The sequence below is a fragment of the Thermobia domestica genome, chromosome 4 (genome assembly GCF_964235325.1).
Source record: "Thermobia domestica chromosome 4, izTheDome1.hap1.1, whole genome shotgun sequence".
NCBI lineage: Eukaryota > Metazoa > Arthropoda > Insecta > Zygentoma > Lepismatidae > Thermobia > Thermobia domestica.
This window is the reverse complement of record NC_137457.1, coordinates 295407896-295435489: the sequence shown is the minus strand read 5'-3', so window position 1 is coordinate 295435489 and position 27594 is coordinate 295407896. Positions and strand designations below refer to the sequence as shown.

Below are 27594 nucleotides of genomic sequence, written 5' to 3'. Positions count from 1 at the left end.
ACGTTTGTAATGGCTAATATCCATAATTAAGTTACAAAAGAAATAGAAAAAATACAGTGCTGTATTTTAACCAAGTATACTATCCGATGTGATAGTGTAAAATATCTAATACTCTGTAAATATACACTATGATACAGAAAAATTAACATCTTTAGTTTAAAAATATGCCTTTCAAAGAGAATTGGCTGCTTCAGATTGTGTTTGTAACTTCCGAAGTCTGTTAAATCGAGATCCGTAAAATAGAGGGACGTGGGTATTCGAAATGTTTAGTTTTTGTTTTGTACCTTTCTTTCATAACTATTCTATCAGGCCTTGTTTCCATCAAAACAAACACAATACACTTAACAAGGTTATACGATAAAAATATAAAAGAAACAGAACCATGTAACAAGTTTCAGCATTCTAGTTGTGTCTTCGTCAGACTTTCACTCCTGGCTATTTGGGAGTTGGTCACCTCTTCTATACCTTCCGGAGATCAATTTTTAATTAGGCTCCGCCCCCTTCATTAAAAAGTAACACTTGCGCTTTTTCACTTTCACAGTTTCTGCTGCACACTTGTCCACTTTCTTTTATGTATTCTTGTAATCCATGTAAATGCACTTGTTTGTATGTAATATGGAACTTGAGCGAGACGTTTTTGTCCCCAGCACCAAATAGAACTTCGTTTTATCAGTGGTTGTATGTGTTGTTGAAGTCAAACTAGAGTCTTTCTGTTTCAAGTGTGCTCTCGGAAAATATGTGAAACATACTTCGGCCCCACCTTCGCCTCCTTCTTACGGAGGAAACGTTCCCTTTCCTTTGGGGTCGACTGTGTTGCCAATTTGTCATTCAGTCGTTTGGTCTTGGCGAGTGAGGATTGTAGGCTACTTAGAATGACTAACAAGACAGTGTACAGTGAAGTCCGTAAAATAATTCAATGTGGCAAGCCTGTCTGCATCCAGCCATTGAAGAATCTGTCCCTCCTCTTGTTCCTCCTCTTTCGAGGGAGGTACGGGAAAACACACACATCGACAGCAGCACCAGCAGGGGGTACACTTGAAATAGAAGGCTCTAGTATTAATATCTGTACTGGGGATAACAGATAAGGAGTATTTGAGTGAAGTCTTGCGAATGATTTCTGAATTGCTGTTGCATAGAACTCATAATATTAATTGTAACGTCATTAATTCGTAGAATGTTGATCGAAATTGAAATACGTAATGTTTCGTCACCAGAGATAAGCATGCATACAGTATCTGAAGGACAATTCAGTAGGAATGGGTAGAAAATTTAATTTAGTTGTCCATTAAGTCACACTTTGTCTACGAATCATTTTCAATTCACATATATTTTTCCGTAACAAATTTATTCTTTTGTTACAGATTGAGAAGCATTTGGTACATTTACTTGAAAATACAAATTGGGAGTCTAGCTATGTATATTTTGAGCTATGTTTTGATGAGAGTAATTAGATGTGTCCTCTTGAACCATAAGATGTTCTTCTAAAGCACAAAGTTTAATGAGTAACCAAGATTAACAAGCTTCACTCTTGCTAAAATTGACATTATTAATAATAGTGTAAACATTTTTGCGTACAGTTCATTTACTGACTTATAATTAAATATAGTAATTTCGAGGATTTCTAAAATGGAAGGAAAGTGTTTTTTTGCTTTTAAGATTTTACACAAAATTTTTTGGGTGAGAGCACAAATGCGGTGGTGGGTTGTTATTTTTTTAGATATTTTCGTGCAAGATAGCTTATAATGATTTACTTTGTCGTGTATCTTAAATAGGAACAGTCAGAGCGACACGTGACGAAAAAGCGGCGCCTAAAAAATGTATTTTTTTCTTTTTGCCTGCCATGAATATTGTAGTCTTCAGATGAACTGCTACTTTTGCTAGTGACTGCTTATGTTTCTGTGTAGACTGCAGAGAATCGCTTTGTGTTGTGGCATGTGATAGATTCTTGTGTTTGCAGCAGTGAATGAATTTTTATGCATTTCTTGTATGTATTTCTATAGATATTGCTCTTCATATTCTGCTGTATTAATTTGTATCATCATTTTAATTTGCTACGTTAACGTATGTAACGTAATATTACTTGCAATTAAAAAGAATTATAATACTGTTTTCTCTCATTTCTTTGTGTTCCGTTTCGTTCATTGTAAGTTTACAGGTTATCTTAATGCAGATGTTTGTTATTTCTCAACTATTATGTGTTTTCAATTGTTGCTTAGGGTGTTACAGCATGGTACTAGAATGATATACGTTTGAGAATTCGGGAAGTAAAGAGCTTTGCATTAATATTCTGCAAATTTTACTATGAACGAAATTATTATCCTTAGTTCTCCACACGCGTGCTAGAGCTCTGGATACGTTGTATATGAATTGTATTTTTTTATTTTTATTTTTTTTTTAATGTTAATTTACTAGATAGTTACTGTGGCAAACTTTTTTGTACAGATTGTGTATACCATTCTCGCTTTGAAAACATTTTTATTTTACTTTTTTATTTTATTTCTAATGCGAGAGACCCCTTGGTCAATCCGCGCTTATCCGATTTGGTGGTAGATAATATCATGTTCATGTGCTTAATGGCGTATTTCTGTTTCCGCATTCAGTCTTATTTCATCAGTTCCTCCCACATAAGGTTCATTGGTTTATATCCAACAGATTTAGGAACACTGCTGTCACCCGGGTAGTTACCCCAGCACTATGATTTCGGTGTCGTTATCAGTGTGGTGTCCTAGCTTGCAGGTGCCGCAGTATAGTGTTTTTGTGCTGGTGAAGTGCCGCTGAAAGTGATCCATTATTGGTAAGGGTATATGGTTGGTCTTTTACACGCATATTTTTCGCACAACCGAATCATGAAATAGTATCGGGAAAATGGTTTAATCACTGGTTAACCACAGCTAAAGATATCGTAGCCAGGAGGACACAAATGGGGCTTATGCAAAAACATTCGGCCCCCCAAAAAGGATCTCGTTCGAGGTAATCAGCGAAAGTGTCGCCTTAAGTGTTTCGTGGAGTTCGTTGACTGCCAGGCCAGGAGAGTCTACAACCTCAACGTGACATGAGCCAGAAATTAAGTCTGGTGCAGTCCCCTGTCAGCTACAACAATTGTCGAAGTCTTAAACTTCAGTGCATACACAAGGGCCAGGGTTACAACCTTTTTCTACGCCACAGTGCTGAATGTAACAGAAACTTCTGTAAAGTGTATGATAGACGCTTGACAGGGTCAAAGTGGAAGACTCTTGTACTGTTGGAAGAGCCCTACATTTCTCTCTCGCGTAATGGTAACAGTCGGGCAATTACATACAGTGGCATCTCTTGCAAGGGAGGGACTGAGCTTTACCGCCAGTACCGAGAAAGTTTCCCGTACTTAATCATGATTGCCACCTGATAAGGGTACGAGAAGTTAGAAGTACACTCATGTTCAAAATGATTGTCGCATATCTATAAGTGTCTTCTTGTAAGAATATAATTCGATAATGATTTTGCAGGGTACTTTTAATACTGATACTATGTGTATAATCGGGAAATGTATATTTGCGGTAAATTTCATAGGAAAAGAATTATAAATACGAAAATTAGAATGAGTAAAACAAAATGTTGCTAAATGGACAAGAAAGTTTTATTTTCGTTTTATTGTTCTTATTTACTGCTCTTTTGACATGAAATTTGCCACATACATGTCTTTGCCGATTATACACATACTAACATTATAAGAAGTGCCGAGCGAATTCGTTATCAAATTTTATTCCTAGAACAACATATTTATAGACATGCGACAATAATTTTGGACATGAGTGTACATAATGTGGACGTAAACGTGAAGGTGTATATTTCGTACTTCTAACAATCCATCATGACTCATATCTATCGGAGGGGCATTCTGCGTTTGTACGGAATCAACAAAAACCAGGTATGAATCCAGATGATCAAGGCGCCCATCCATACCCTACGGTTTCATCATGATAAAGCAGGAAAAGGGAAGTCATGCTATTCCCCTTCAGTACACTCCTGTCAAAACCTCTGACGCTAGCCCAACGTATTTCTGTGCATTTGAACGTAAAACAATGTCTGTAACATCGCCTTCAATGATCTATGAAAAACCTGCAGGAATGGGATGGAACTCCGACGTGTTTTTTTTGCAGTGAAAATTGTAATGTCGGATGCTAGTTCGTAATACTTGTGGTCCAGAATAGAACACAGCAGGTTGTGCTGGCGTGGTTTTTTTGTAGGTTAAGTACACTTTGAAAATCAGTTGGATATAACCCGATCAACTTTCTGTAATCGTTCACTTAGCCTGCCTATAGGACATATCTTGTGGGTCTTAAACTAAAGACATGTCATTTCCATTAAATATTTATCTAAATATAACGTATCTGGCTGAACATAGTATTTTTAAATATTATAAACTATAAACAATATTCAGTTACTAGTTTTCCCTTTAAATTAAAAAGTTAACAGAGGTATTGCTATTCTTAAAAATTGTAACAAATTTTCCTGAAACTTCCATAGCGAATTATTAAGGTGTTTTTAAAGGGCACATGATTTCGATACACATGTTTCACAGACTATATACACAAAAAAAAAAGTCTTGCTTCACTATAAGCACTCACACAAGTTCCTATTTTTATGGTTATTGAAAGCCTTATAATTTTGCCGGAATGATTATGGTAGAATATATGTGATTCGGACCTCATTTTGCACTGCAGATTAATGCTTCGTATGCAGTGCGTTCAATAAGTTCCGGGACTATCTCTAAACATACTTAACGAAGCCAAAAAAAAAAAAGAAAAAGAAAAAGAAAAACTCATTACCATGTTAATTTTCCACATACACCTTTCCCATGCTACACACTCGTGCGGACAGTCGTAGATGCTATGGAACGCCGTAGATAAGGCATCCACTGGAATGCTTTTCCTTTATTCGTTGTCTGAATGTTACAAGGTGTTACAATCAAATTTTGTTTTAAATGCAGTAAATGCAGTGCAATTGAAACGTACAGAATGTTACAGAACGTATATAGATACGATTGTCTCAGTCAAAGCAAAGTGCGTCGATGCCACATCAGTTTTCTTGTGCGCCAGTTTTTGGCCAAAAGAAAGTTAAATCCTTAAACATCCCATATTTGCCTGATCTAGCCCCAGCGACTTTATGCTCTCCTCTAAGCTCAATTCTACCTTCAGAAGCATTTTCAGGATGATGTATCGATTCAAGCAAACCAATGTGATAACGGTGCTGAACAACATTCCAGTGTGCGATTTTCCTAGGGCGTTCCAGAGCTTTTACGACTGGTCCTGCTAGTGTGTGGCTCTGAAAAGGGCATGTGTAGGAAACTAACATGGTAATAACATTTTTTGTCATTGTTAAGTATTGTATTTGGAGGTAGTCATGGGACTTTTTGAACTCACTGTGTAGCCTTGACACTGAAGACGGACGTTCTTCTCCAACTAAAGTTTATCATCACTTTTACATACCTGTACTGACTCTGCACCAATCTTCCCTTTCGAATTCGATTATTTTCACTTGGAAATAGTTTTATACATGCGGCAGTTAGGAAACGAGATTGGGTCTGTAAAAAAATAAATTAATAACAAGTGGAATCATCTTATTTCAGTTTATACAAAGTAAAAATCTCCTTTGTCCACACTCAGCTTTCCGTGGTCTAGGAAAACGTGAAATAGCTTGTGGAAGTTCTGGACCGTAGTGGTGTTCAAAGACGGTGGAAATATCATGAAAATATATATATAACCCTTTCGTGGTGCTTTTAGTTTGAGGGGAAAAAGAACAGGAGACAGGTTTGGCAAGCATGCGGGGTGTGGCAGCACACAAATACTTTTGGACAAAAAAAAAAAAAAAAAAGCATATAAAATCACTGCGTTGTTTTGTGGGATGAGGCACGAAACTTGTACACACTTTCATTTCTTTAAATTTTCCTTTATTATTTGACGAACAGCCTCCTTATTTACTCAGAAGGTCTGTTATTGACTTGATACTTGCATTTCGGTCATTCAAAATGATATCTCAAATTTCGTCAATCATTTCAGTTGTTCAGACAGATTTACTTGAACCTGGGTGCTCATCATCTTCCACAGACCCCGCTGTCAGCACCGAACCTCTTATGCCATTCAAAAGCACGATAATGAGAAAAGCAGTTGTCCACATAAACCTTTTTCAGTATCTCAGATGTTTCTGTTGGAGTTTTCCTTAAGCGCACACAAAACTTGATGTTTATTATTTGTTCGATTGTTAAAACGGTGACGAGGTATTACAAAATCAATCTATACTTAGTCACATCATACACCACACTGGCGACCGGAACCGGCCAAGCCAAACAATTCTGCGCGCATTCACAAGGTCACACGCAAGATTCACCACTACGGGAAATTTCCATGCCAGAACTAACTTCGCAACGAAAAGAAAAAAAAAATGTCTCGTTTTGTAGTTGCCACACTATAAAATGTCAGTAAAAAAAATGTCAGTAGTAATATAGTTCATTAATACTTCGATATCTTAAAACATTTTAACAACGAATCTTTGTCATATTAAAGCAGATACAGTATTAAAACCCAAGTTACATTTTATAAAAAATGTAAATAAATAAACATAGAGTACAAGATGAAAATAATGAATAATTAACACATAGGTAACTTACAAAATATTTTGTTCGATTAAGAGCTCTAGTTCTAGCGCTAGCGCTAATCTATACTTTGCAAGAAAGAACAATAAACACTTAATTGTATTTAGAGTACTTATGTAAACGCATCCTTCCTTATTCCTGTTTGAATGGCTTTATAAGATGTACTCACGTTGTTGATGTTTTTGATTAAATAAATCATACCTGAATCTCCAGCTTCCTTTCCTTCCTTTAGAAATAAAAGATATGTTAAAAAACAAAGTAATTCTGTTTAAAACTTTTGCTAGTTCAAGTAGCTTGGTAATTTTCGGCATGAAATTAATGAGAAAAAACGAGAAAAGCGTTGTTACCTTCTGAGAATATTAAGCTTTACTCGTCGCAACTAGTGCTGTTTTCAAGATAGATCGAAAACTTCATCATTCAACGGGCATTATATATTTTATATCATTACTTGATAGTGTCATGAGTGTAGAGATTAAATAAGACCTACTTCTGGCACCGTTTGTTCCCGGTGAGCTCCAAAGACATGCACAAGATACGGAAGTTATAATGGTTATACTTATATTTGACACAGACATACACAGAAAAAAGTGATAGTGTTAAAACAACTAAATTTTCAACAACGCCAGTAGTCTCAGCACGGCTGGCACATTAGCTTATTTTAATGCCAAGGCTGCGGAAAGGCCGTGATGGCTCAGCGATAGAGCGCTCACCTCTGGTGCGTGGGGTTTCTGGTTCAATTCCAGCCTACGCCAAGGGCACTTCGTGGTGGACAAACACCATGTGCGTAGGTTTTCTCGGGAGTCTGCCATTTCATCGCACTTTTTTATTTCATCGTTATCATTCATCTCATCACCATTTCGTTTAGCCTTGGTGCATAAACGTAGGACGTTAAACTAAAAAAAAGTCCGATATTGCGGTGAACACATTCCCGGCGATATCAGTTTGATAGAGAACTGGTATCTAGCGGTATGAAAATAACACTGCGGCCGTGTAAAGAATTAGGTGGATGAACGCGGATATAGGAACAGCGCCACGCTATTTCAATTATACAGGGTGTTTCAAAACAACATCAACAGAGTTTGGGAGGTGATTCCTGACATCAAGATAAGACAGAAAGCGTACACCAACTTGGGTGCAGAAATCCGTCTTTTCGGAGTTATACGAGGTGTGGCAATTAAATAACGAGACTGATGTCATAAATGTGATGCATTGCAAAGAAAGTTACAATTGACTGTTATCCCCTTCAATATACTCCCCTCTCCTATCTATACACCGCTGCATACGTACCTTCAATTGTTCAAAGCAATGCTGTAGGTCATCAGATGTCACCCTGTTCAACAACTCAGCCGTTTTTCGTTCACCTCTTCCACGGACTGAAAATGTGTTCCCTTCATGCACTTTTCACTTTTGGGAATAGATAAAAGTCAAAGGGAGCCAGGTCTTGGGAATACAGAGGATGGTCGAGTACAGGAATGTGCTTGGCTGCTAAAACTGCTTCACAGAAAGGGCATTATGGACAGGCGCATTGTCTTGGTGGAGGATCCATGCATCGTTCTTCCACAAATCCGGTCTCTTCTTCCTTATTCTTTCCCTCAGCTTAATTAGGACTTCTTTGTAGTAGGTCTGATTCACCGTTTGACCCTGAGACACCCATTCAGTCATGATGATACCCCTTATATTGAAAAAAGCTATGAGCATTGCCTTCACTTTCCACTTGCTCATTCGCGCTTTTTTTTTTTTTTTTTTTCATTCATTCGTGGCGATGTAGGAGTCTTCCAGTGCATGGATTGATGCTTAGTCTCGGGGTTATACTGGAAAACCCATGTTTCATCACATGTGATGACACGTGTTAGCAAGTCTGGTTCTGCTTTGAGTCGTTCCATGACGTCACAGCAAATGGTCTTTCGAATGTCTTTTTGTTCCTGAGAGACGTTTTTTGGGACAATTTTTTCACAAACTTTTGTCATGTTTAAATTGTCATGCAAAATTTGTCTTACTGTCTCTTTGTTAATGTTCGTCATGTCTGCGATCATCCGAATGCTCAGACGTCTGTCTTTCCGCACAAGTTCATTATTATTATTATTATTATTATTATTATTATTATTATTATTATTATTATTATTATTATTATTATTATTATTATTGGAATATTTTCGTCCGTTCTTGAACTCAAAGGGCGGCCGGGTCGTTCATCATCTTCAACCTCCTCCCTACCTTCAGAAAATCGTTTGTGCCATTCGAAAACTCGCGCACGTGACATAGCATTATCACTATACACCTCTTTTAACATTGCACAACATTCCGTCGGTGTTTTGTTTAATTTCACTAGAAATTTGATGTTAATACGCTGCTCAACTTTACAGTTCACCATGATTCCGGCACTACTACAGAACACTGTCCTCCTCATGCAAGCCTGCAAAGAAAAGAAAAGCTTTCAGGTCATGAAACAAACAGTGGCTGCTCATGAAGGTTCAAGATCAACAACACATCATTAGCTACCTTCCCCCGACAATCCTGCGCGACAGAAGGTGGGCAGTCTCGTTATTTAATTGCCACACCTCATATTCTTCCGAAAACATGAGAAAATGAATTTTAAAGGTCCATAGCTCCAATACTATAGGATCTGCTGTTGTCGGGTCAAGACTTTACTTAGGAACTAGTATGTGCCCTATCCAAATATCCATGTTTCAGAATCCTGTGGTACTTCCGCAACAATTTTTATAGAGGTAGTTGGTGAGCACTTCGAATTATATGCCTGTACCCGAACTCCCTCTATAAAAATTGTTGCGTGAGTACCTTAGAATTCTGAAATATGTGTTTTTAGATAGCATAATATTAGTTTGTAACTGAAATCTTGACCCGATGCGATAGGTTCCATAGTATTGGAGGTATGAACCTTTAAAGTTCATATTTTCATGTTTTTGGCAGCCTGTAACTCCGAAAAGAGATTTCTGCACCCAGGTTGGTCTCTACTTTTTGTCTTATCTTGATGTCGGAAATCACCTCCCAAACGTTGTCAGTGTTGCTTTGAAACACCCTGTATATCCTGTTACCATATGTTATTAGTAATATTCCAGCCCGTGTAGTGAGTATGTAATAAAGCAAACTTTTCATGGTATTCAACATGTTACTATCTTTGTTATTTGTGAGTGTACGTAAAATATTCGTAATTACGATTGAAATTTAAGAGCAGCGAAGAAGTTTTTAAAGGGTCATCAGTTTATCAGTTAAAAATTTGCACATACAAGACATGAATTTGCGAAGAGATGGATTTTTTGCGCATTGTACTACAAATGAGATAAGTCTTTATCCCAAGCGCAATTGATAAACATGTATCGGTAGTTATTTTGTCATGGAAGAATGCCGAACATTTTCGAAAATAGAAACGAAAAATACCTGCCAGATAGTTCCGAAGCTCCATAATCAAGTTAGCACTTTCTCGTCAGAAATCGGACCCGGAACCACATGAAACAAAGGTGGGCGCACTAGCCACTAAACTAGCAGTAAGATTTCAAGGAATATTTTGTCAGGGAAATGTCAGAGACATTTCCGAAATATTTTCCTTGCTCACAGCAATATAAATATGAATATTAGGGAGGTGGGTAATCAGTTTGTGCCACCGTTTTAAAAGTGGGAGTAGGCACTTACGAATATATAACATTTTACTTCATTACACATTTTTTAAAACATTATTTGAGTACATAATAATTTAAAAACGCAGATATAACATAAATAATATTTGAATGTAAATAGCTCTAGAATATCATTCATTTTAATACAATTTAGTATCAAACAGTACTATTCAAAAGAAGGAAAAAGAAAAAGAGGAAAAATAATGTTACGGAAGCAAGCTTTTGGATAAAGTGGTAAATAGACTCACAAGGAGAAAGCAGACTTCGGTAAATAAATTTCGGGATCATCTTTCGCGAGGTAATAGTGCACATTTAAAGTGTTAATATTACAAACTGGAAGAGCGCAATAGCAAACAATAGCGGAGAAAAAACGTCTTAAAGTTTTGGCTCTCCGCATATACACTATGTGATCAAAAGTATCCGGACGCCCCCCAAAAAAACATTCGTTTTTCATATTAGGTGCATTGTGCTGCCACCTACTACCAGGTACTCATTATCATCGACCTCAGTAATTATTAGACATCGTGAGAAAGAAGAATGGGGCGCCCCGCGGAACTCACGGACTTCGAACGTGGTCAGGTGATTGGGTGTCTTTTGTGTCAGAAGTCTGTACGCGAGATTTCCACACTCCTGAACATCACTAGGTCCACTGTCTCTGATGTGATAGTGAAGGGACACGTACAGCACAAAAGCGTACAAGCCGACCTCACCTGCTGACTGACAGAGACCGCCGACAGTTGAAGAGGGTCGTAAAGTGTAATAGGCAGACATCTATCCAGACCATCACACAGGAATTCCAAACTGCATCAGGATCCACTCCAAGTACTATGACAGTTAGGCGTGAGGTGAGAAAACTTGGATTTCATGGTCGAGCGGCTGCTCATAAGCCACTCATCACGCTGGTAAATGCCAAACGACTCCTCGCTTGGTGTGAGGAGCGTAAACATTGGACGATTGAACAGTGGGAAAACATTGTGTGGAGTGACGAATCACGGTACACAATGTGGCGATCTGATGGCAGGGTGTGGGTATGGCGAATGCCCGGTGAACGTCATCTGTCAGCATGTGTAGTGCCAACAGTAAAATTCGGAGATGGTGGTGTTATGGTGTGGTCGTGTTTTTCTTGGAGGGGACTTGCACCCTTTGTTGTTTTGCGTGGCATACTTACAGCTCAGGCCTATATTGATGTTTTAAACACCTTCTTGCTTCCCACTGTTGAAGAGCAATTCGGGGATGGCAATTGCATCTTTCAACACGATTGAGCACCTGTTCATACTGCGCGGCCTGTGGCGGAGTGGTTACACGACCATAACATCCCTGTAATGGACTGGCCTGCACAGAGTCCTGGCTTGAATCCTATAGAACACCTTTGGGATGTTTTGGAACGCCGACTTCGTGCCAGGCCTCACCGACCTACATCGATACCTCTCCTCAGTTCAGCACTCCGTGAAGAATGGGCTGCCATTCCCCAAGAAACCTTCCAGCTCCTGATTGAAAGTATGCCTGCGAGAGTGGAAGCAGTCATCAAGGCTAAGTGTGGGCCAACACCATATTGAATTCCAGCAGTACCGATGGAGGGCGCCACGAACTTGTAAGTCATTTTCAGCCAGGTGTCCGGATACTTTTGATCACATAGTAAATGATACGACGCGTAAAGCTACCAAGTGACGGAGTGGCAGAGTGAGGAGCATCTAAGGCTCACATGTAGAGTCCTGTGTTTGATTCCCGCTTGGGTCATTTTTTGTTTTTTGCTTTAACCAGTAAAATAGCCATTTGCAACTACAAGTAAAATATTAGTTCACGATATGTTTATAATGCATAAAACAATAGACATTTTCAAATCCTTGTTGTAAAACCTTTCAATGTTCCATGTTAACTAGCAACAGAATGTAACGTACTCCGTAAATATATTGATATCACGAGTTATATTATTGTTACCACAGTCATTGTGTAAAAAATGTTCTTGATGCTTATCCTCATTGTTCCTTCATCCCCTCACCCCCTCATCCCCCTTGTAATTCGCACACTGTCCACAGATATAGAACATTTTTTACACAACGACTGTAGTAACAATAATATAACTCGTGATATCAATATATTTACGGAGTACGTTACATTCTGTTGATAGTTAACATGGAACATTGAAAGGTTTTACAACTGATTTCAACATTATTGTTTTATGCATTATAGACATATAGTGAATTAATATTTCACTTATAGTTACAAATGGCTACTTTATTGGTTAAAGTAAAAACATAATGACTTGAACGGGAATCGAACCCGAGACCCGTTTCACGTGAGCACTGTGCTCCTCACTCTGCCACGCCGTCATTTGGTATCATATATGCAGCGAGTCGGAAACTTTAGGACGCTTTTTCTCTGCTATATTTGGCTCTTGCGCTCTCCTACTTGGTAATATAAATGTGCACTTCTATCTCGCGATAGATGATCCTGAAGTTCATTTACCAAAGTCTGCTTTCTCCGTGTCAGTGAAAACCACGTCACCGATGTACGTAAACAACTTCATAAATGCTATTCGATTTATCAGCAGAATACGTGAAAAATGAACTTGCTATTCTTGGAATATAAAATGAAATCTAAAACACAAGCCAATCTAACACTGAAAAAAAATGTTCATTTTTCATTAATTAATCGTTTCTTAATACACGAACCAAGCCACAGTAGCGGTTGAGTATTTGCTTCAAAAAATTTAATGTAGAGAACCTGATACCGTGGTTAGTAATCTAATGTATTATATGAATTATTTATGTTATATTCCATAATAAAATGTTTCTATCTTTTACCAAAGAAGGGGTCTATTCTTGAGATACTGAATCTATATAAAAGAAAATATTTATATCTATTTTTCTACCAGAGAAAATGCCTATTCTTGAGATGGGAGAAACGATCTGTTTCTGAGATGCTGAATTCATATAAAAATGAATAGAGTCTATATCTTTTTTTTTTTTTTTTTACCAGAGAAAGGGTCTATTCTTGAGATACTGAATCCATATTAAAATATTTATATCTATTATTACCAGAGAAAGGGTGTATTTTTGAGATGCTGAATTCATATGAAAAAGAAATATATGTATTTTACCAAAGAAAGGGTCTATTCGTAAGATACTGAATCCATATACAAAAAAGAAATATATTATTATTATTATTATTATTATTTACCAGAGGAAGGGTCTATTCTTCAGATGCCGAATCCATATAAAAAATAAATATATCTAATTTTGTTACCAGAGAAAGGATCTATTCTTGAGAATGGTGAATCCATATAAAAATATTTATTTTTACCAGAGAAAGGGTGTATTCTTGAGATGCTGAATCCGTGTAAAATATACGAGGGCTAGTCAAGAAAGACTTGGACTGATTTTTTTTCTAGGCAATTTATTATTACTCAGCAACAGGCACATGATCCTTTTCAAAGTAGTCCCCGCCCATTTGAATGCACTTTTTCATTCGAGTCTTCCAGTCCTCAAACACGTGTCGCAGGCCATTCTTTGAGAGGTCCTTCAAAACCGCCTCCGATGCCTTCAGAACCTCGGAATTATCGGAGAAGCGGCGTCCACGCAGTCTGGATTTTAGGGCAGGGAATAGGAAAAAGTCCCACGGTGCGAGATCTGGGCTATACGGTGGGTGTGGCACACAGTTGATATTGTGCTGATGTAGGTATTCGAGGACGGCATGTGCCACGTGTGGTCTCGCGTTGTCATAGTGGAGTCTCCAGCCGCCATTGCGAAGGTTTGGTCGTTTCTTCGCAATGTCCTGCCGTAAGGTCTGAATGACTGACGTAATATGTTGCAGTTACAGTAGTGCCGTAGGGAACAGCATGCTGATACACCATACCAAGATGATCAAAGAACGAGATCACCATCACCTTGCCTGCCGACTTCACAATTTTTGCCTTTTTTGGTGTGGGCGAACCTGGTGTCTTCCACTGCGTACTGGCTTGCTTGCCCTCAGGATCGAAATGATGAAGCCATGACTCATCGCCGGTGACAATTGACTCCATATAGGCGTCTCCACCATCCTCAAACCTTTGCAACAGCTCCCTGCAAGTCTCCACTCGAACGGCCTTCTGCTCTGGTGTCAGGAGTCGCGGAATCCATCGCGCACACACTCGGCTCATGTGGAGGTGGTCATGCAAAATTTTGAAGGCACTGCCATGAGATATGCGTAGTGCGGCTGCCAGATCGTCGATACTGATGCGGCGATCTTCTCTAACAATGACTGCTGCCGTGTTAATGTTCACCTCAGTAACAGCTGACGCTGATACACCTGGTCCACCAGCTTTCGTGATTGTCATTCGGCCCTCTTTAAACTCTTTGAACCACCAGAACACGGTACTTCGTGGCAGAGCGTCATCTTTGTAGGCTGCTCTCAACATTCCTAGAGTTTCTGTTGCACTTTTCCCCAGGCGATAGCAGAACCGTATAGCTGCAAATTGTTCATCTCGTAATGACTCCATTTCTTCTACAGGCGACTTCTAGAGGCGGCGCAGAACATCACCTGCAATAAAAAGTCGTGGTTACCAAACATGCAATGATTCCTTAACAACATTTTATATATATGCACAGCAAGACCCACCCTACTTGTATGCCAAACTATGAGGCTCCAGCGTTAAAAAACTGCCGGGAAAAAATCAGTCCAAGTCTTTCTTGACTTGCCTACGTATATCAATTTTTCCAAAGAAAGGGTCTATTCTTGAGATGCTGAATCCATATAAAAAGAAATATTTATATCTATTTTTTTTACCAGAGATTGATAAAAATATTTATATCAATTATTTCCAGAGAAATTATCTATTCTTGAGGTGTTGAATTCATATAAAAAAGAAATATATCTATTTTACCAGAAAAAGGGTCCATTCTTAAAATGCTGAATCCATATTTACAAAAAGATGTTTCTACCTATATTTTACTGTGATTGACCTATTACGTCTAACATTAAAACCAAAAGTAGTAGATTACTACCACTTCTGGCAGACAGAATTTTGCGAAAACAGGTAGGGAATGGACCCTAGTTTTGTAATGTTGAATCTATATCATAAAACTGTTTCTCACTATCAAGGGCGCCGATTTCTTTGTAACTTTGTGGGGTCCATCCTGATGTGTGTTTGGTTGCAGAGAAGAGTCTAAGGCGTATATGATAATTTTAAGACAAATTGAATTCAAATTATGGCAAATATTGTATATTCATAAAAATACATATAACAATAAAAAATACATGAGAGTCCAAATTAACATTGTCCCCTTCCCCCGGGGCGCCCAAGCTCACTAAGTCTTACGATTTTTGCTCTTGATGCCTGTCAACAAATAGACGGAGACGGATGCACATAACTGTTCTATGACTCCCAGTATTTATGTACTAGCTGAACCTGCGCTCTCTACACAGCGCATCATTCGCATATGAGCATACATCTCCTTCTCATTCCTCACAACATATGTACATGTCCCTTTACAGACACAAGTGAAAGACGTCTTGATTTTAAAAAAATCGGCAATGGGTATCATAAAGGGGAGATTTTTTCGATTATTTTTTCTCAATATCTTCGCACCGTTTGCAAGATTTGAGCCTACTTCCGGTTGGAGTTTCTAATTCATGTATGACCAGTGTTTTCTTTCTTCTTGCATGCAGTATGTAATAAGCAAATACATTACATATACAATTAAGTATAATGTCAGTTATATATGGTGTTCATTGGGCAAAACGCTCAAAAAATAAAGATTTATCTTAAGATTCGAGAAATGGTTATCCTTATTTTTTCACTATTATTTGGCCATGGAACAAACGCCTGAGGTATATACAACCCCAATATACAACAATGTGGTGTTGGAATGTATAACACATAGGATATGATGTTTTTTTTTTTTAAATTTCAACGCTTCCAGCGTACCCTTAAAAATGTAATAAAGAAATAATGGCCGTTTTTTTAAATATTCAATTAGAACTGGACAGTCTACAAAAAATTTCCAATCCATCAGTGAAAACGTCATCTTAGAGCATGTAGTTTCCGAGATCTCATTGTCGAAAGGATTGGCCACAAACATATAAACATAGTTTAAAAGAACTCGGAAGATGGAAGCACAACTCACATGCATTGATTTTAGAGAAGGCTTATTAAAATACAAAGGCTTTGAACAATAATTTTATATCATAAACTTTATGAAAAAGATATAATTAACTAATTTAGACTATTTAAAGTACAAATACTTAAAATGTTTGTCTCTGTTAAACGTGAAATCACACATAACCGTAAATGAAAGATTTGAAAGCTAAAGTTATAGGTTAGAGCCCAGGCGCTTTTAATTGCTATTGCAGCATTTTAATAGATAGATAGCTTAACTTGAAAGTCTTAAGATTGAAGTGTTTACATATATTGCCCGTCATGATGAGAATGAAGATGATGAGACAAGTCCATTAAATTCATTAAATTGGACGGTTCACACGACAAGGTTGGCGGAAACATTGTGCAAAAATAATCTTTCGAATTGAACTAGAACCAATAACAGACTTTTGATTCTGCAGCAGTGGATCTTATTGGAGTAACTAGAATATTTTGTTACGGTGGTCAAGAGTGTTCTTTGGTGAGACGAGCGACTGCTTCCCTATAGTTACGCCTTTGATGGGTCTCCAAACTTCTCTAAAGATCGAGTAAAGTTTGTACGGAGTATAAGAAGAAGAAGTTAATCTATTTTTCATGAGATATCTTTTTTATTTTGTATAATATTTTCACTGTGCTTAAGGGAAAAAAAACTAAAAGACGAGAAGAAAATCTTCCTTGACCGCAATATGATCAATATGGAATTCAAGGAGTAGAGTAACTATCACGCTATTAACTGACCAAAGAACTGTGGCACCGTTGACAACTTACTGCCTGTTTTGAGAGCAATGTTGTCTAACAGTAAGATCTTTTCTCTACTAAAATATTAGGTTCTGTGCGGTTAGTAACACCCACACACAAAACGCCCCTGCATTTAGTCAACATGCAACGTCTGCAGTCATCGTGAGAGTGTTTCATATTTAATGGCTCCGAGACGTACTCTTTTTTTTTTCCTTAAGATTCCAGACTAGCTGTTTGTAAAAAAAAAAAAAAAAAAAAAAAAAAAAAAAAAAAAAAAGTGCAAAGAAGATATTAGACCCACGCTGTATTACGCAAGTTGAAATAGTCTGAAAGAAAAGAAAAATGAAAGTAACTATTATCAAAAGCAATTTAAAAGGAAATACACTGAGTGCAAAACTTAAGGACAAAGGCAAGTTTCACATGGTGTGTCACTGCTAAGAACATACATAGAAAATGGTGCTACAATATGATAGAGAAGGAAAGAACCACGTGATTAGAAGAACAAAAATTGACTTTTATTCAAACGCAATAACTCACTAACAACACGTCGACTCATGATGCCCCCTGACATTTCAGAAGTGAAATGGTCCTTAAAAGGGTGTGAAAATCACACGCAGTGGTGGATGCTCTGCAATGTGCTCCCATGTTGCTCACAAAGTTGGTAATGAGTTGTAATGGTATGGGGAGTTCTAATTCTTCACCAGCGCTATTGACAACTGCTGGATGGTCCTTGGTGCATCTGGATGTGCTGTAAGCCGTCTACCCATAGAATCCCAAACGTGCTCTATGGGATTCATGTCGGAAGAAGAAGCAGGCCAGTCCAGTCGCCTTCACTATTGTCCGATTCAGGAGCGTCATTTCAGATTTTGCTTGGGAGGGGGCAAAAACCCTCGATATAAGTAAAATTTTGCGTTTTTCACACATTTACTACTACTCTATTGATAAAATCTATATAAATCTCAAACTCAGGGGGGCAAATGCCCCTCCTTGCCCCCCCTAAATGACGCCTCTGGTCCGATTCTGTCGCGCGTTATCATCCATAAAGAAATAGTTGGAGCCTACTGCACTGCGTGGAGAAGTTCAGTGTCAGAATAACATGAGTATATCGCGTTCAAAAATTGCGGAATCGGTATACTTATGCAATATTATACACCTCCCCACAGAAGAACACCGGACCACCAAAGTGATCATATTCGATAATATTCCTGGGCTTAGTGCTTTTTCAACCTCTCACCAGATGAGTGTACGTCTAGCGGAGAAGAGAACGTGACCCATCTCTTCCTCGTCCAGTTCTGATTTTCTGCTGATGTAGGGGTGTCAACGCAATACAACGTAATCACTGCTACGTTAAAAAGTATTCGTGATTTAGGGTGCAGGTTGTGCCCATGATATTATCTGGAGTGAAGAAAGATAAATTTAGGAGGGGGGCAGAATAGTATATTTTGAAGGAAAAAATAAATTTGTAGAGAAAATGGAAAATTTGGGATAAGAATGGTAAATTTGGGAAGAGAATGGCAAATTTGGGGTAAGAATGGTAAATTTGAAGAGAGAATGGTAAATTTGGGGTAAGAATGGTAAATTTGGGGGAGAATGGAAAATTTGAGGTAAGAATGGTAAATTTGGGGAGAGAATGGTAAATTTGGCTAAGAATGTTAAATTTCAAGTAAGAACGGTAAATTTAGGGTAAGAATGAAAAATTTGGGAAAATGTGTCAAATTTGGTGTATGAATGATAAATTTGGGGGATTGTGCCGAAGGCCTTTAGGAGGGATGAACACCCCTGGTGTGGAAGATACATATTGTTACTTTTGAAATATCCATTCCCTTTCAGCACCAAGGCTATTTGAGGCATAAACTTACAATTTAAGATTTAATTCAAACCACTATAGTGCGTTTAATTCTCTCCCACCGGAAATAGAACTCGAACTACATGCGCGGTATCCACTAAACTAGCAATGAAAGCCGAATTCACATTCTGTTTGAGATTTATTTACTATCAGTCTGTTTTCTTCAAACCCAGGGTTTCATAGTTATTGAACATTATGCATGTTTTATTTTAGTTTATAGGGGTAGTTGGGGGTAAGTGGGGACACGTTGTGCAACGTTCAACTTTCAACTACTGTACCAGTAATAGTTTTCAGATTATCAGACTGAAAGTATGGTCATATCAACTTTGATTTTTACACTTGATAAGCATAGGGTCCATTTTGAAGCAATGTAAATACTTGTTCCACAATAAAATGTTTATTAAATATCAGTTACTATCCCCACTTACCCCAAAATGCGGGGTAAGTGGGGACAACCCTGTTCCCTCCCATATGATAACATGGGCAACAAAGATTGGAAAGTGGGGACAGAGTACCTGTTGTCTACTGCTGATAGGTCCAAGTTTCATATTTTTGCTGCAGTTCTAGCCAGAGATAAAACATTTTGAAAACGATAGTGTGGCAAATATAGAAAAAAACAAGTAATGTCAATATTTCAAAAATATGTTTAATTTTGTTCAGAAAACTCTGATATTAGAAATATTTGTTGGACATCATTTACTTATCCCAGAAACATTGAAATAATGAAAAATATGTGATTACAGTTTGTCCTGAGGCTTGATATTTGGTAAGGAAAAGTGGAGACAAACAAAATAAATTTTAGTCTAGTACATTTAAAAAAAAAAAAAAAAAAAAAAAAAAAGCTCCTGATGAGGCACGTCTCTGGACTAAAGACCAACCAAATACTGAATATTAACAAATATAGTGGTGCCTAACAGTTCTAAAAATTGACAAATAAGAATAAATGTAGGCTATACCTTGAAGCCTATGTCGATTCATAGATCGTTGCCTTAAAAAGCGATGGATATTACTGAGCATTGTAAGGCATCTAATACAACTCTACTTGCTGTTTATAGGATACAAATAGAGTCTGTACAAAAGATTGACTGCATGAACTAGATTTGTAGTCTACAGTTTTGCCTTAAAGAAACGATAGTGTTTATCAATATCAGTTACAATAGAAGACTTAATTATGAAAGGCATCACACTGTCAAACTTAACAGGGCCATAGAAAATAGCTCTTTTGTGTACAATATTTACATCTTCTCGAAGAGGAAAACGAGATTGCATGCCAATTCGTTCAAGGAACTTCATTTCATACACATTTTTGCTAACTGACTTTGACTCTGCCAATAGACAATTTTTTCACGTAATCAGCTGCATAATACAAATCTGTCTCTATGCCACGTGCTGTAAGCCAGAGAATGTACTGTCTTCATCATCTTCGATGTATTATCGGAAATACCTGCATCTGTGTCCGTACGCACTTACCCTACAGGTATAAAATGTGTGTCCCCACTTACCCCACTGTTCAAAAATGTGGGGTAAGTTGGGACACCATACTGACCAACATAACACAGTACATTCAATTTTTATAAATATCTTATCATCTCTTCTTAACCGTTCAATGTTTTTCCCAGGTGCTTCGGTGACGATTATCTCAGGATAGCCAAACGCTTCAAGATCTACGAAAGTTGATCGCATGCTAAAACATGGACCCATTTTTGGCATAGAAGTATTCTTTTATACTCTTCATATTAGTTAAAACCACTCTACCAGACGAATGGCACTAGGTCCACACTCTTCAAATTTGGAGAAATTGTTTTCATATTTTGTACCAGATTTTAGAAAATGCGCCTGTCCCCACTTACCCCAACTACCCCTAATAGTAGTGGGTTCCCGCAGTCCTAGAGAAAATTCTGTCATTCATTGTATTTACTGTGTACTTAATGTTTTATCAGTTAATTTTATGTTTAACAAGTTCGTTTTATACGTATTTCGTCCCTAGTTTTTGTTCTAAATAGTAATTAGTATATATATATATATATATATACAATTTGACCAAGTTCAAACTTCAGATGTGATAGGTACAACCAAAATTCTACTCCAAAAATATCTAACGCTAGCTGTAAGCATCTGTCGTTTCCGGGGTCTTAATTCACAACTTGGATAGAAGAGAGAAAAGAAGAAATTTCTCTACAACCATTTCATTGTCCGGGTATTCATCCTCTGCTGCTATGTAAGCGGGCACAACTTAGATAAATTGTGGGTTGCATACAGATAAGGGGCCCTTAAAATAACCATATAAGAAACGTGCATAACGTTTCACCTCCCCAAATCTCCACGTGCCGAAAATCGAGAAACAACTTCGTACTCAATTAGATCTGGTGATGATCTATCTTTATATCAAATATGGTGGCTCTGCATGCTCTTCATTCATAATACTTTCAAATTGGAGCTTATTTCCAAAAGTTTAAGACCTTAACACTAAACTATCGCTCCACTGGTAGTAAGCCGTTGGTAGAAAATTATGCAATTTACGGAAGAAATAACGTATCAGTTCCAAGTCTAGTTAGTTTCTACTTGAAAGAAGCTTAAGAAACATTCGTATAATACGAGGTTATTTCCAAAATTTTCCGATCTGACATTGAAATATCACGCCACTGGTAATAAGTCATTTGTAACATATAGTGACATCTATGGAAGAAATAATTTATCAGTCTGTACTGTCTAGATATGTCCGTTCGCTAGAGATAGTAAATTAAATCCGTCCCTGTGTGTTGAGCTCGCATGACAGTACTCCAGTCCACACGGCTATTGTTGTCAAGGGTGCAGTAAAAGACTGTGGCTTCGAGAAAATTCAGCAACCACCGTAAAACACAGATTTAGTGCTTTAGCCTTGGCATCAACAGTCTATGGACTGGAGCGTTGTCATGCAGTACGCGAGCTCAATGCACAGCAACAGCCTCCAACGAACGGACACAGCTAGACAGTAGAAACTAATAAATCGTTTCTTTCTTCCATAGATGGCTTTATATGCCGTGAACGGCTTATTACCAGTGACGTGATATTTCAATGTCAGACCGGGAACTTTTGGAAATGTCCTTGTATTAGACTAGTGTTTCTGAACTTTTTTCAACTAAAGGCTATGTTTATTTGTCAGCAAACAAATTACCATTTTTGTATCAAAAGATTCAATATAATTCAATCAAAAAATTTTTTGTATGCCTTATATCTGGAGAACTATATATAGTATAGCCAAACCCAAAATACATATCACTTAACTTAATATGATGTGCTTATTCCGTAGAAAATACGGAAACTCAATTTAGTGGCCGTTCAAAAAATTTTGTGGACCCTGATCCAAAAACTAATTATTTTGGCCAAGATCGCAATCTTTTGATCCATTTTTTTAATCATTCCTAAAATTCTTTTATAATAATATATCTATATAAGCCAATAGAATTTGTATAATGGTTACCTTACTAAATGTAACTAATTTTTGGTGTTTAAGATCCTTCAAGTATAGTGTGTGATACTCAGTTAACTTTTTTTATGTGCTTTTGTCTTGACTATTATTCATATAAGAGGTCCACAAGGGCATACATCGAGGTCTACTTGTGGTCCGTGGACTACAGTTTGAGAAACACTATATTTAGGTCACTGCAAAACGTGAACTTTACTTTTCTATAATTTTAAAAATGAAAGAAGAAAAAAAAACGGAGAAATTAAACGGAACTCTTTAGAATCTCACTCAAAATCTTAAATTAAAAGGTGGAATAAAAAGATTTTCATTTTCTGTTGTTTGTCATTCTTTTTGAGAATAACAGAAAATGAGGACATTCTTCTTAGCGAGAAGAGGTCTCAAATACAAAAAAATGAGTCACAATTCGCGAGAAATCGTCGTGACTGCTGCATGCAACACGCGGAGATAATCCGTTGATCTAGTTAACGCAGTCGTTTGTCCCCATAGGACAGAACACGCGATGCGGCAGGAGGAATACCGCAAGGAGCGCTATTTGAACCTTTTCACAAGACACATATGAGTGAGACTGCAGGTGATGAGAAGACATAAATAAACAATGAAGCAGAAAATCGGAAAACTTGGTGTTTTTAAAAGTAGTATTATTTATTAAAATGAAACATAATCATTAACGTCTCACGGCTATACCTTTTAAACTGAAAGACTCGGATCATATACGAAAGTGAATTATTACCCCAGTTTTGGTGAAATGAGAATGTGTGAGGAAACAAAAGTACCCTGTGAGAATCCAAAGACACAATGCTTTCTACCACATTGTCACATGGTCTTGGATCGTACCAAGGACCTTTCACACCAGAGGTGACCGTTCAACTACTAAGCCATCTTAACTTCAGTAAATAACGAGAATTTAAAATGAAATGTTTCAGTATTACATCCCATAGTTATGCCGGCTAGGCTAAAGGAGACGGTGATGATGAGAAATGAATGCAATGGAGGAATGAATAAAGTCGTGGGAGAACCTCGAGAAAATTCACGAACACTGAGTTTGTCCACCACAGAACCCACTTAGCGCGAGCTAGGATCCCATGCACCAAAAACATAGCACAAACGATTGGCATAGGTTTTGTTTCGAAATTCCAAGGCGGGGAGCTGCCGTTTCCACAGCCCCCCACTTTAAAACTCATAACTTTTTACTGGAAGTGGTACAAACGAAAATTTTTTCGGTACATTCCGGCACAAACAATTGGCATAGGTTTGGTTTCGAAATTCCAAGGTGGGTGCTGCCATTTCCACAGCCTCCATTTTAAAACTCATAACTTTGTACCGGAAGTAGTACAAACGAAAATATGTTCAGTACATTCCGGCACAAACGTAGCACAAACGATTGGCATAGTTTTTTTTTCTCGAAATTCCACGGTGGGGAGCTGCCGTTTCCACAGCCCCCAGTTTAAAAGTAGGGATGTGCAGAGCGAGTTTTCATTGAAACTCGACTCGACTCGAAACAGACATCTTTGAACTCGAGTCGAGCCAAAACGAGCCAAATGCTGTGTGTAGACTTTTTCCAAGTATGCTACATAGACAATATAATTATTATCAATGATACTTACTACTACTACAACTTATTATTATTATTATTATTATTATTATTATTATTATTATTATTATTATTATTATTATTATTATTATTATTATTATTATTACACCGTGAATTAGAGGTCTCCACGGGCTCAAACTCGACCTGGCCCGCAGGCTAGACTCATGTTTACTAAGCATATATCACTTCGGGCCCGGGTCGTAAATTTTAAAATATAAACCATATTTATCGGGCCTTCGTGGACCAAACTTTGTAAATATACTGTACAAGGATATTTATTGGACCGTTCTTTCTGGAGAACTTTTAAAGCACAATTTCAAAATTAAACTTCTAATTGCTGTAAATAGAAATGTAATTTTGCTTTCATTATTAAGTTTCTGTAATTTGAGCTCATTTGATTATTACACGAGCTCGAGCTGGGCTCGGGATTAAATGCTCAAACATATTTGGGACTCGGGTTGGGCGTAACATTATAAATTCACGGTCCGGGCCCGGGCTAAAAATTCCGACCCGTGCAGACCTTTACCATGCAGGAGTAAAAGTGGATCTGAAAAGGTAGGGGGAAGCTTCACATCACGCCGTTACCCATGCCTATCTTTCTCCATTGTATTTTTTTTAGAAAGTGGGGGGACGCCACATATATTTTCCGGAAGTAGAGGACGACGTCCCCCGGCGTTCCTCCTCACTTTTACCCCTGCTACCGTGTATAAACATGAAAGATAGGCGGTTTCTATATGAATACTAAAAACTAGTTGACTGCTGACCTCGGTAGTCGTGAAGTTTAGGAAGCAAGGACATCATTCACGAGGTTCTGGGTTTTAGTTCCGGAGGAGCAAATATCGTTAAGAGTTAGAGAGCGCCGGCCAAACATGTTCAAAACTGCTCGGCCCGGGTTTAGGATTCTCAACGGCTCGGCTCAAACTCATTCACTATTGAGCCGAGCCAGCAGCTCAACCAACCGAGATGATGGCATACCCCAAACGAGCCGATTGCTCACCTGAGCCGAGTCACTGCCTCATCTCAACCGAGCCGGCTTGAGCTGTTTCACTCTGTTGAACCGAACTGAGCCGCTTAACATCACTACCCGGGTTGGGCTTCTGCTTCGGCTCAAAACTTTGACCGTACAGGTCTCAGCTTTGGTGGTAAGAACTACAGTACATACTTACATTGCTGCCCACGAGATTTGAGACTGTCTCGTTGTAAAAATCCATTGACGTCTTGTTAATCGAGACGAGACAAGATGCGAGCACTGTCCCATCTCGTGATCAACACTAAAAATATTCCACATTATTGTTTACATTTCTCGTAACTTTCGCTTCCCAGTCTAATCAGGCATGATTTCAAAACGAGTTGAAATGAGCGAACCATTTATCAAACTCGACTCGACTCGAAACTCGACCTCAAAACAGTGACTCGTCTCGGAATTCGATTCGAATTCGCTTCGAGTTTCAAGTCGAGTCGAGTTTTAGCTCGACTCCTGCCCATACCTATTTAAAACTCTTATAACTTTGTACCGGAAGTGGTACAGCGGGGGACACTTCTAAATGGTACACCTTAGCCGTAAATCTCCATATGGCTGTACCATTTAGAAGTGTCCCCCGCTGTACAAACGAAAATTGTTGTGGTACATTCCGGCACAAACGATTGGCATAGGTTTTGTTTCGAAATTCCAGGGGGCTAGGGGTGCCGGTTCCCACTAAACTTTTCATGGCCCCTCCAGACCTGTACACAAAATGGTATTACTAATACAAAAAATGCACTTTAGACATTTGTAAGAGAATTTTTAATCATTTGGGCCCCCTATTTTACCCCCCTAACCTCTTTCGCTGGTTGCGGGTCTGTTCACGCCCCCGAGGGAGTCGCGCCCCTAGATTTGGAACCACTTATTTAAATTAAACTTGTATAATGTATTATGCGTCTGTCGTAAATGAAAATGTCTCAGAATAAGAAAACAATGTATTTTTGGAGTGAAAATCATGTGATGTCTAAGTAATAATGGTTTATGCTATCATAAGAGGTCTATAGACTTGTAATATGTTGTTGGAATGCTTGTCTTTCGCTTGTCATTGTTGGTTTTCGTTACACAATTGTTTACGTAACAGTAATCAGCGTTGAAGAGCAGGAAAAAAATATGAATTTTTCTTCCTTTACTTATCTACCTTGGTATTAATAACGAGTATGTCTTTTATATAAGGAAATGTATTCGTGCACATATGTGTCTTTGCGGATAGCACGTGGAAGCCAATATATTGTCTCAGTTGACGTAAGATGAGTGACAGGCTGTGACCATGAACAATAAACACATGGAACAGACAGACATGTGTAGATCAGTGTGCTTTGCAGTTATACCGATCAGTTAATCGACATTTCCAAAATACCGAAATATCGATGTCAAGAATGTTACTGATTTATATATGGATATTACTATATTTTTCGATATTTTAATATTTTTGATATTTCGGTATTGCTGTATATTGATACTCGATACATTCGATATATCAATCAAGTTTCGATACCTTGTCGAAATAGATTTCCAATATCGAAATTGGAAAATTACACAGCTCTAGTGAAGACTCATCTTCGTAAGTGTCTTGCCATACTCTGGAGATTCCTTGCTGTAAATCGAGAAACATCCGTGCCGTACGGTCGTCAACTATGCTAAAGGGTTTATGGCGTTTGAAGGCGGCAGACTTCGAAAATGAACTCCGAAATTCCTTATCATGTAAAGTTTACAACGTGTGAAAATATGTTCTGGAGAGCCATGATAAGTGTGTAAGGAATAGATGAACACAAATACATAATTCAATGCAAATATACCTTACATTTACCACAGGATTTTCGTTGAAACTTCCTTTTATTGAATTTTCTTCAGTCTTCCGTGCAATGTCTTTTCAACATCCAACAGTAGTCAGCCATCATATGTACTTTCACTTTCTTTGGTGTCTCTCTTCCATCACTTTAATATTCTGTTGAAAACAATCGCCATGTTTTTCCGTAGAATCATCAAGATTATTAGGGAATTAATTCAAATGAGCATGAAGACAATGAACTCTGATGTTCATGTTCCAACCAATATGTTAATAGGATTCTAACTTCTCGTCAACTAATATGATGTAATTGGCTACCTTTGTGTACCCAAAAAAGTTTGTTCCACATTTTTGAATGCAGTCCATGCTTGTAATTTGCACTCACTTATAGTTTTCTGGAGTATATTGTTCGACATTAATTTTCATATTTATGAGCCTGTAAATATTCCAGCTTTGATTTTTTCAGACGTGATTGATAGAAACATTATAAATGTATTGAAAGTATTTATTGTTTTTTAAACTGTGTTTTGTGTGTAACGTGACAACAGTATTTTCGAAGGATCAACCAGTTCAACTGAAACCATCTTTTATTCGCCTATTTATTCACACTCTTAATATCACTGGTTTTCTCCATTCTACGCACAAGCATTACACTGATTGATCCCTGTCGAGTAGAATCCCTGTCACGGTCTGGCGAGCAGCTGTGTTGTGCGTCATGCCTCTTACGTCAGCCCAGCAACTTCGTTTAAAAAGTAGCGAATCCTCATAATG

The 27594-nt window shown here is 37.9% G+C and overlaps 2 protein-coding genes across 5 annotated transcripts in view; one reads left to right on the top strand and one right to left on the bottom strand.

The window, feature by feature from the left end:
• Positions 1–27594, top strand: part of LOC145684204 (oxysterol-binding protein-related protein 2) — a 264438-nt gene that overhangs the window by 72975 nt on the left and 163869 nt on the right. The window lies entirely within an intron of this gene.
• Positions 13610–17932, bottom strand: LOC145684205 (protein GVQW3-like). Its single transcript, XM_081756263.1, has 2 exons — positions 14194–17932; positions 13610–13809 (listed from the first exon to the last, which is right to left on the bottom strand). The coding sequence occupies exons 1-2, from the start codon at positions 14735–14737 to the stop codon at positions 13745–13747; spliced, it is 609 nt and encodes a 202-aa protein (XP_081612389.1). The 5' UTR covers positions 14738–17932; the 3' UTR covers positions 13610–13744.

What these genes read in the sequence shown, in the direction of transcription:
- LOC145684205 (XM_081756263.1), bottom strand. Translation starts at nt 14,737, where the DNA reads ATGGAGTCATTACGAGATGAACAATTTGCAGCTATACGGTTCTGCTAT. An exon ending in TACGCAGTGGAAGACACCAG is followed by an intron (nt 13,810 to 14,193) that starts GTTCGCCCACAC and finishes GATAATTCCGAG; the next exon opens with GTTCTGAAGGCATCGGAGGC.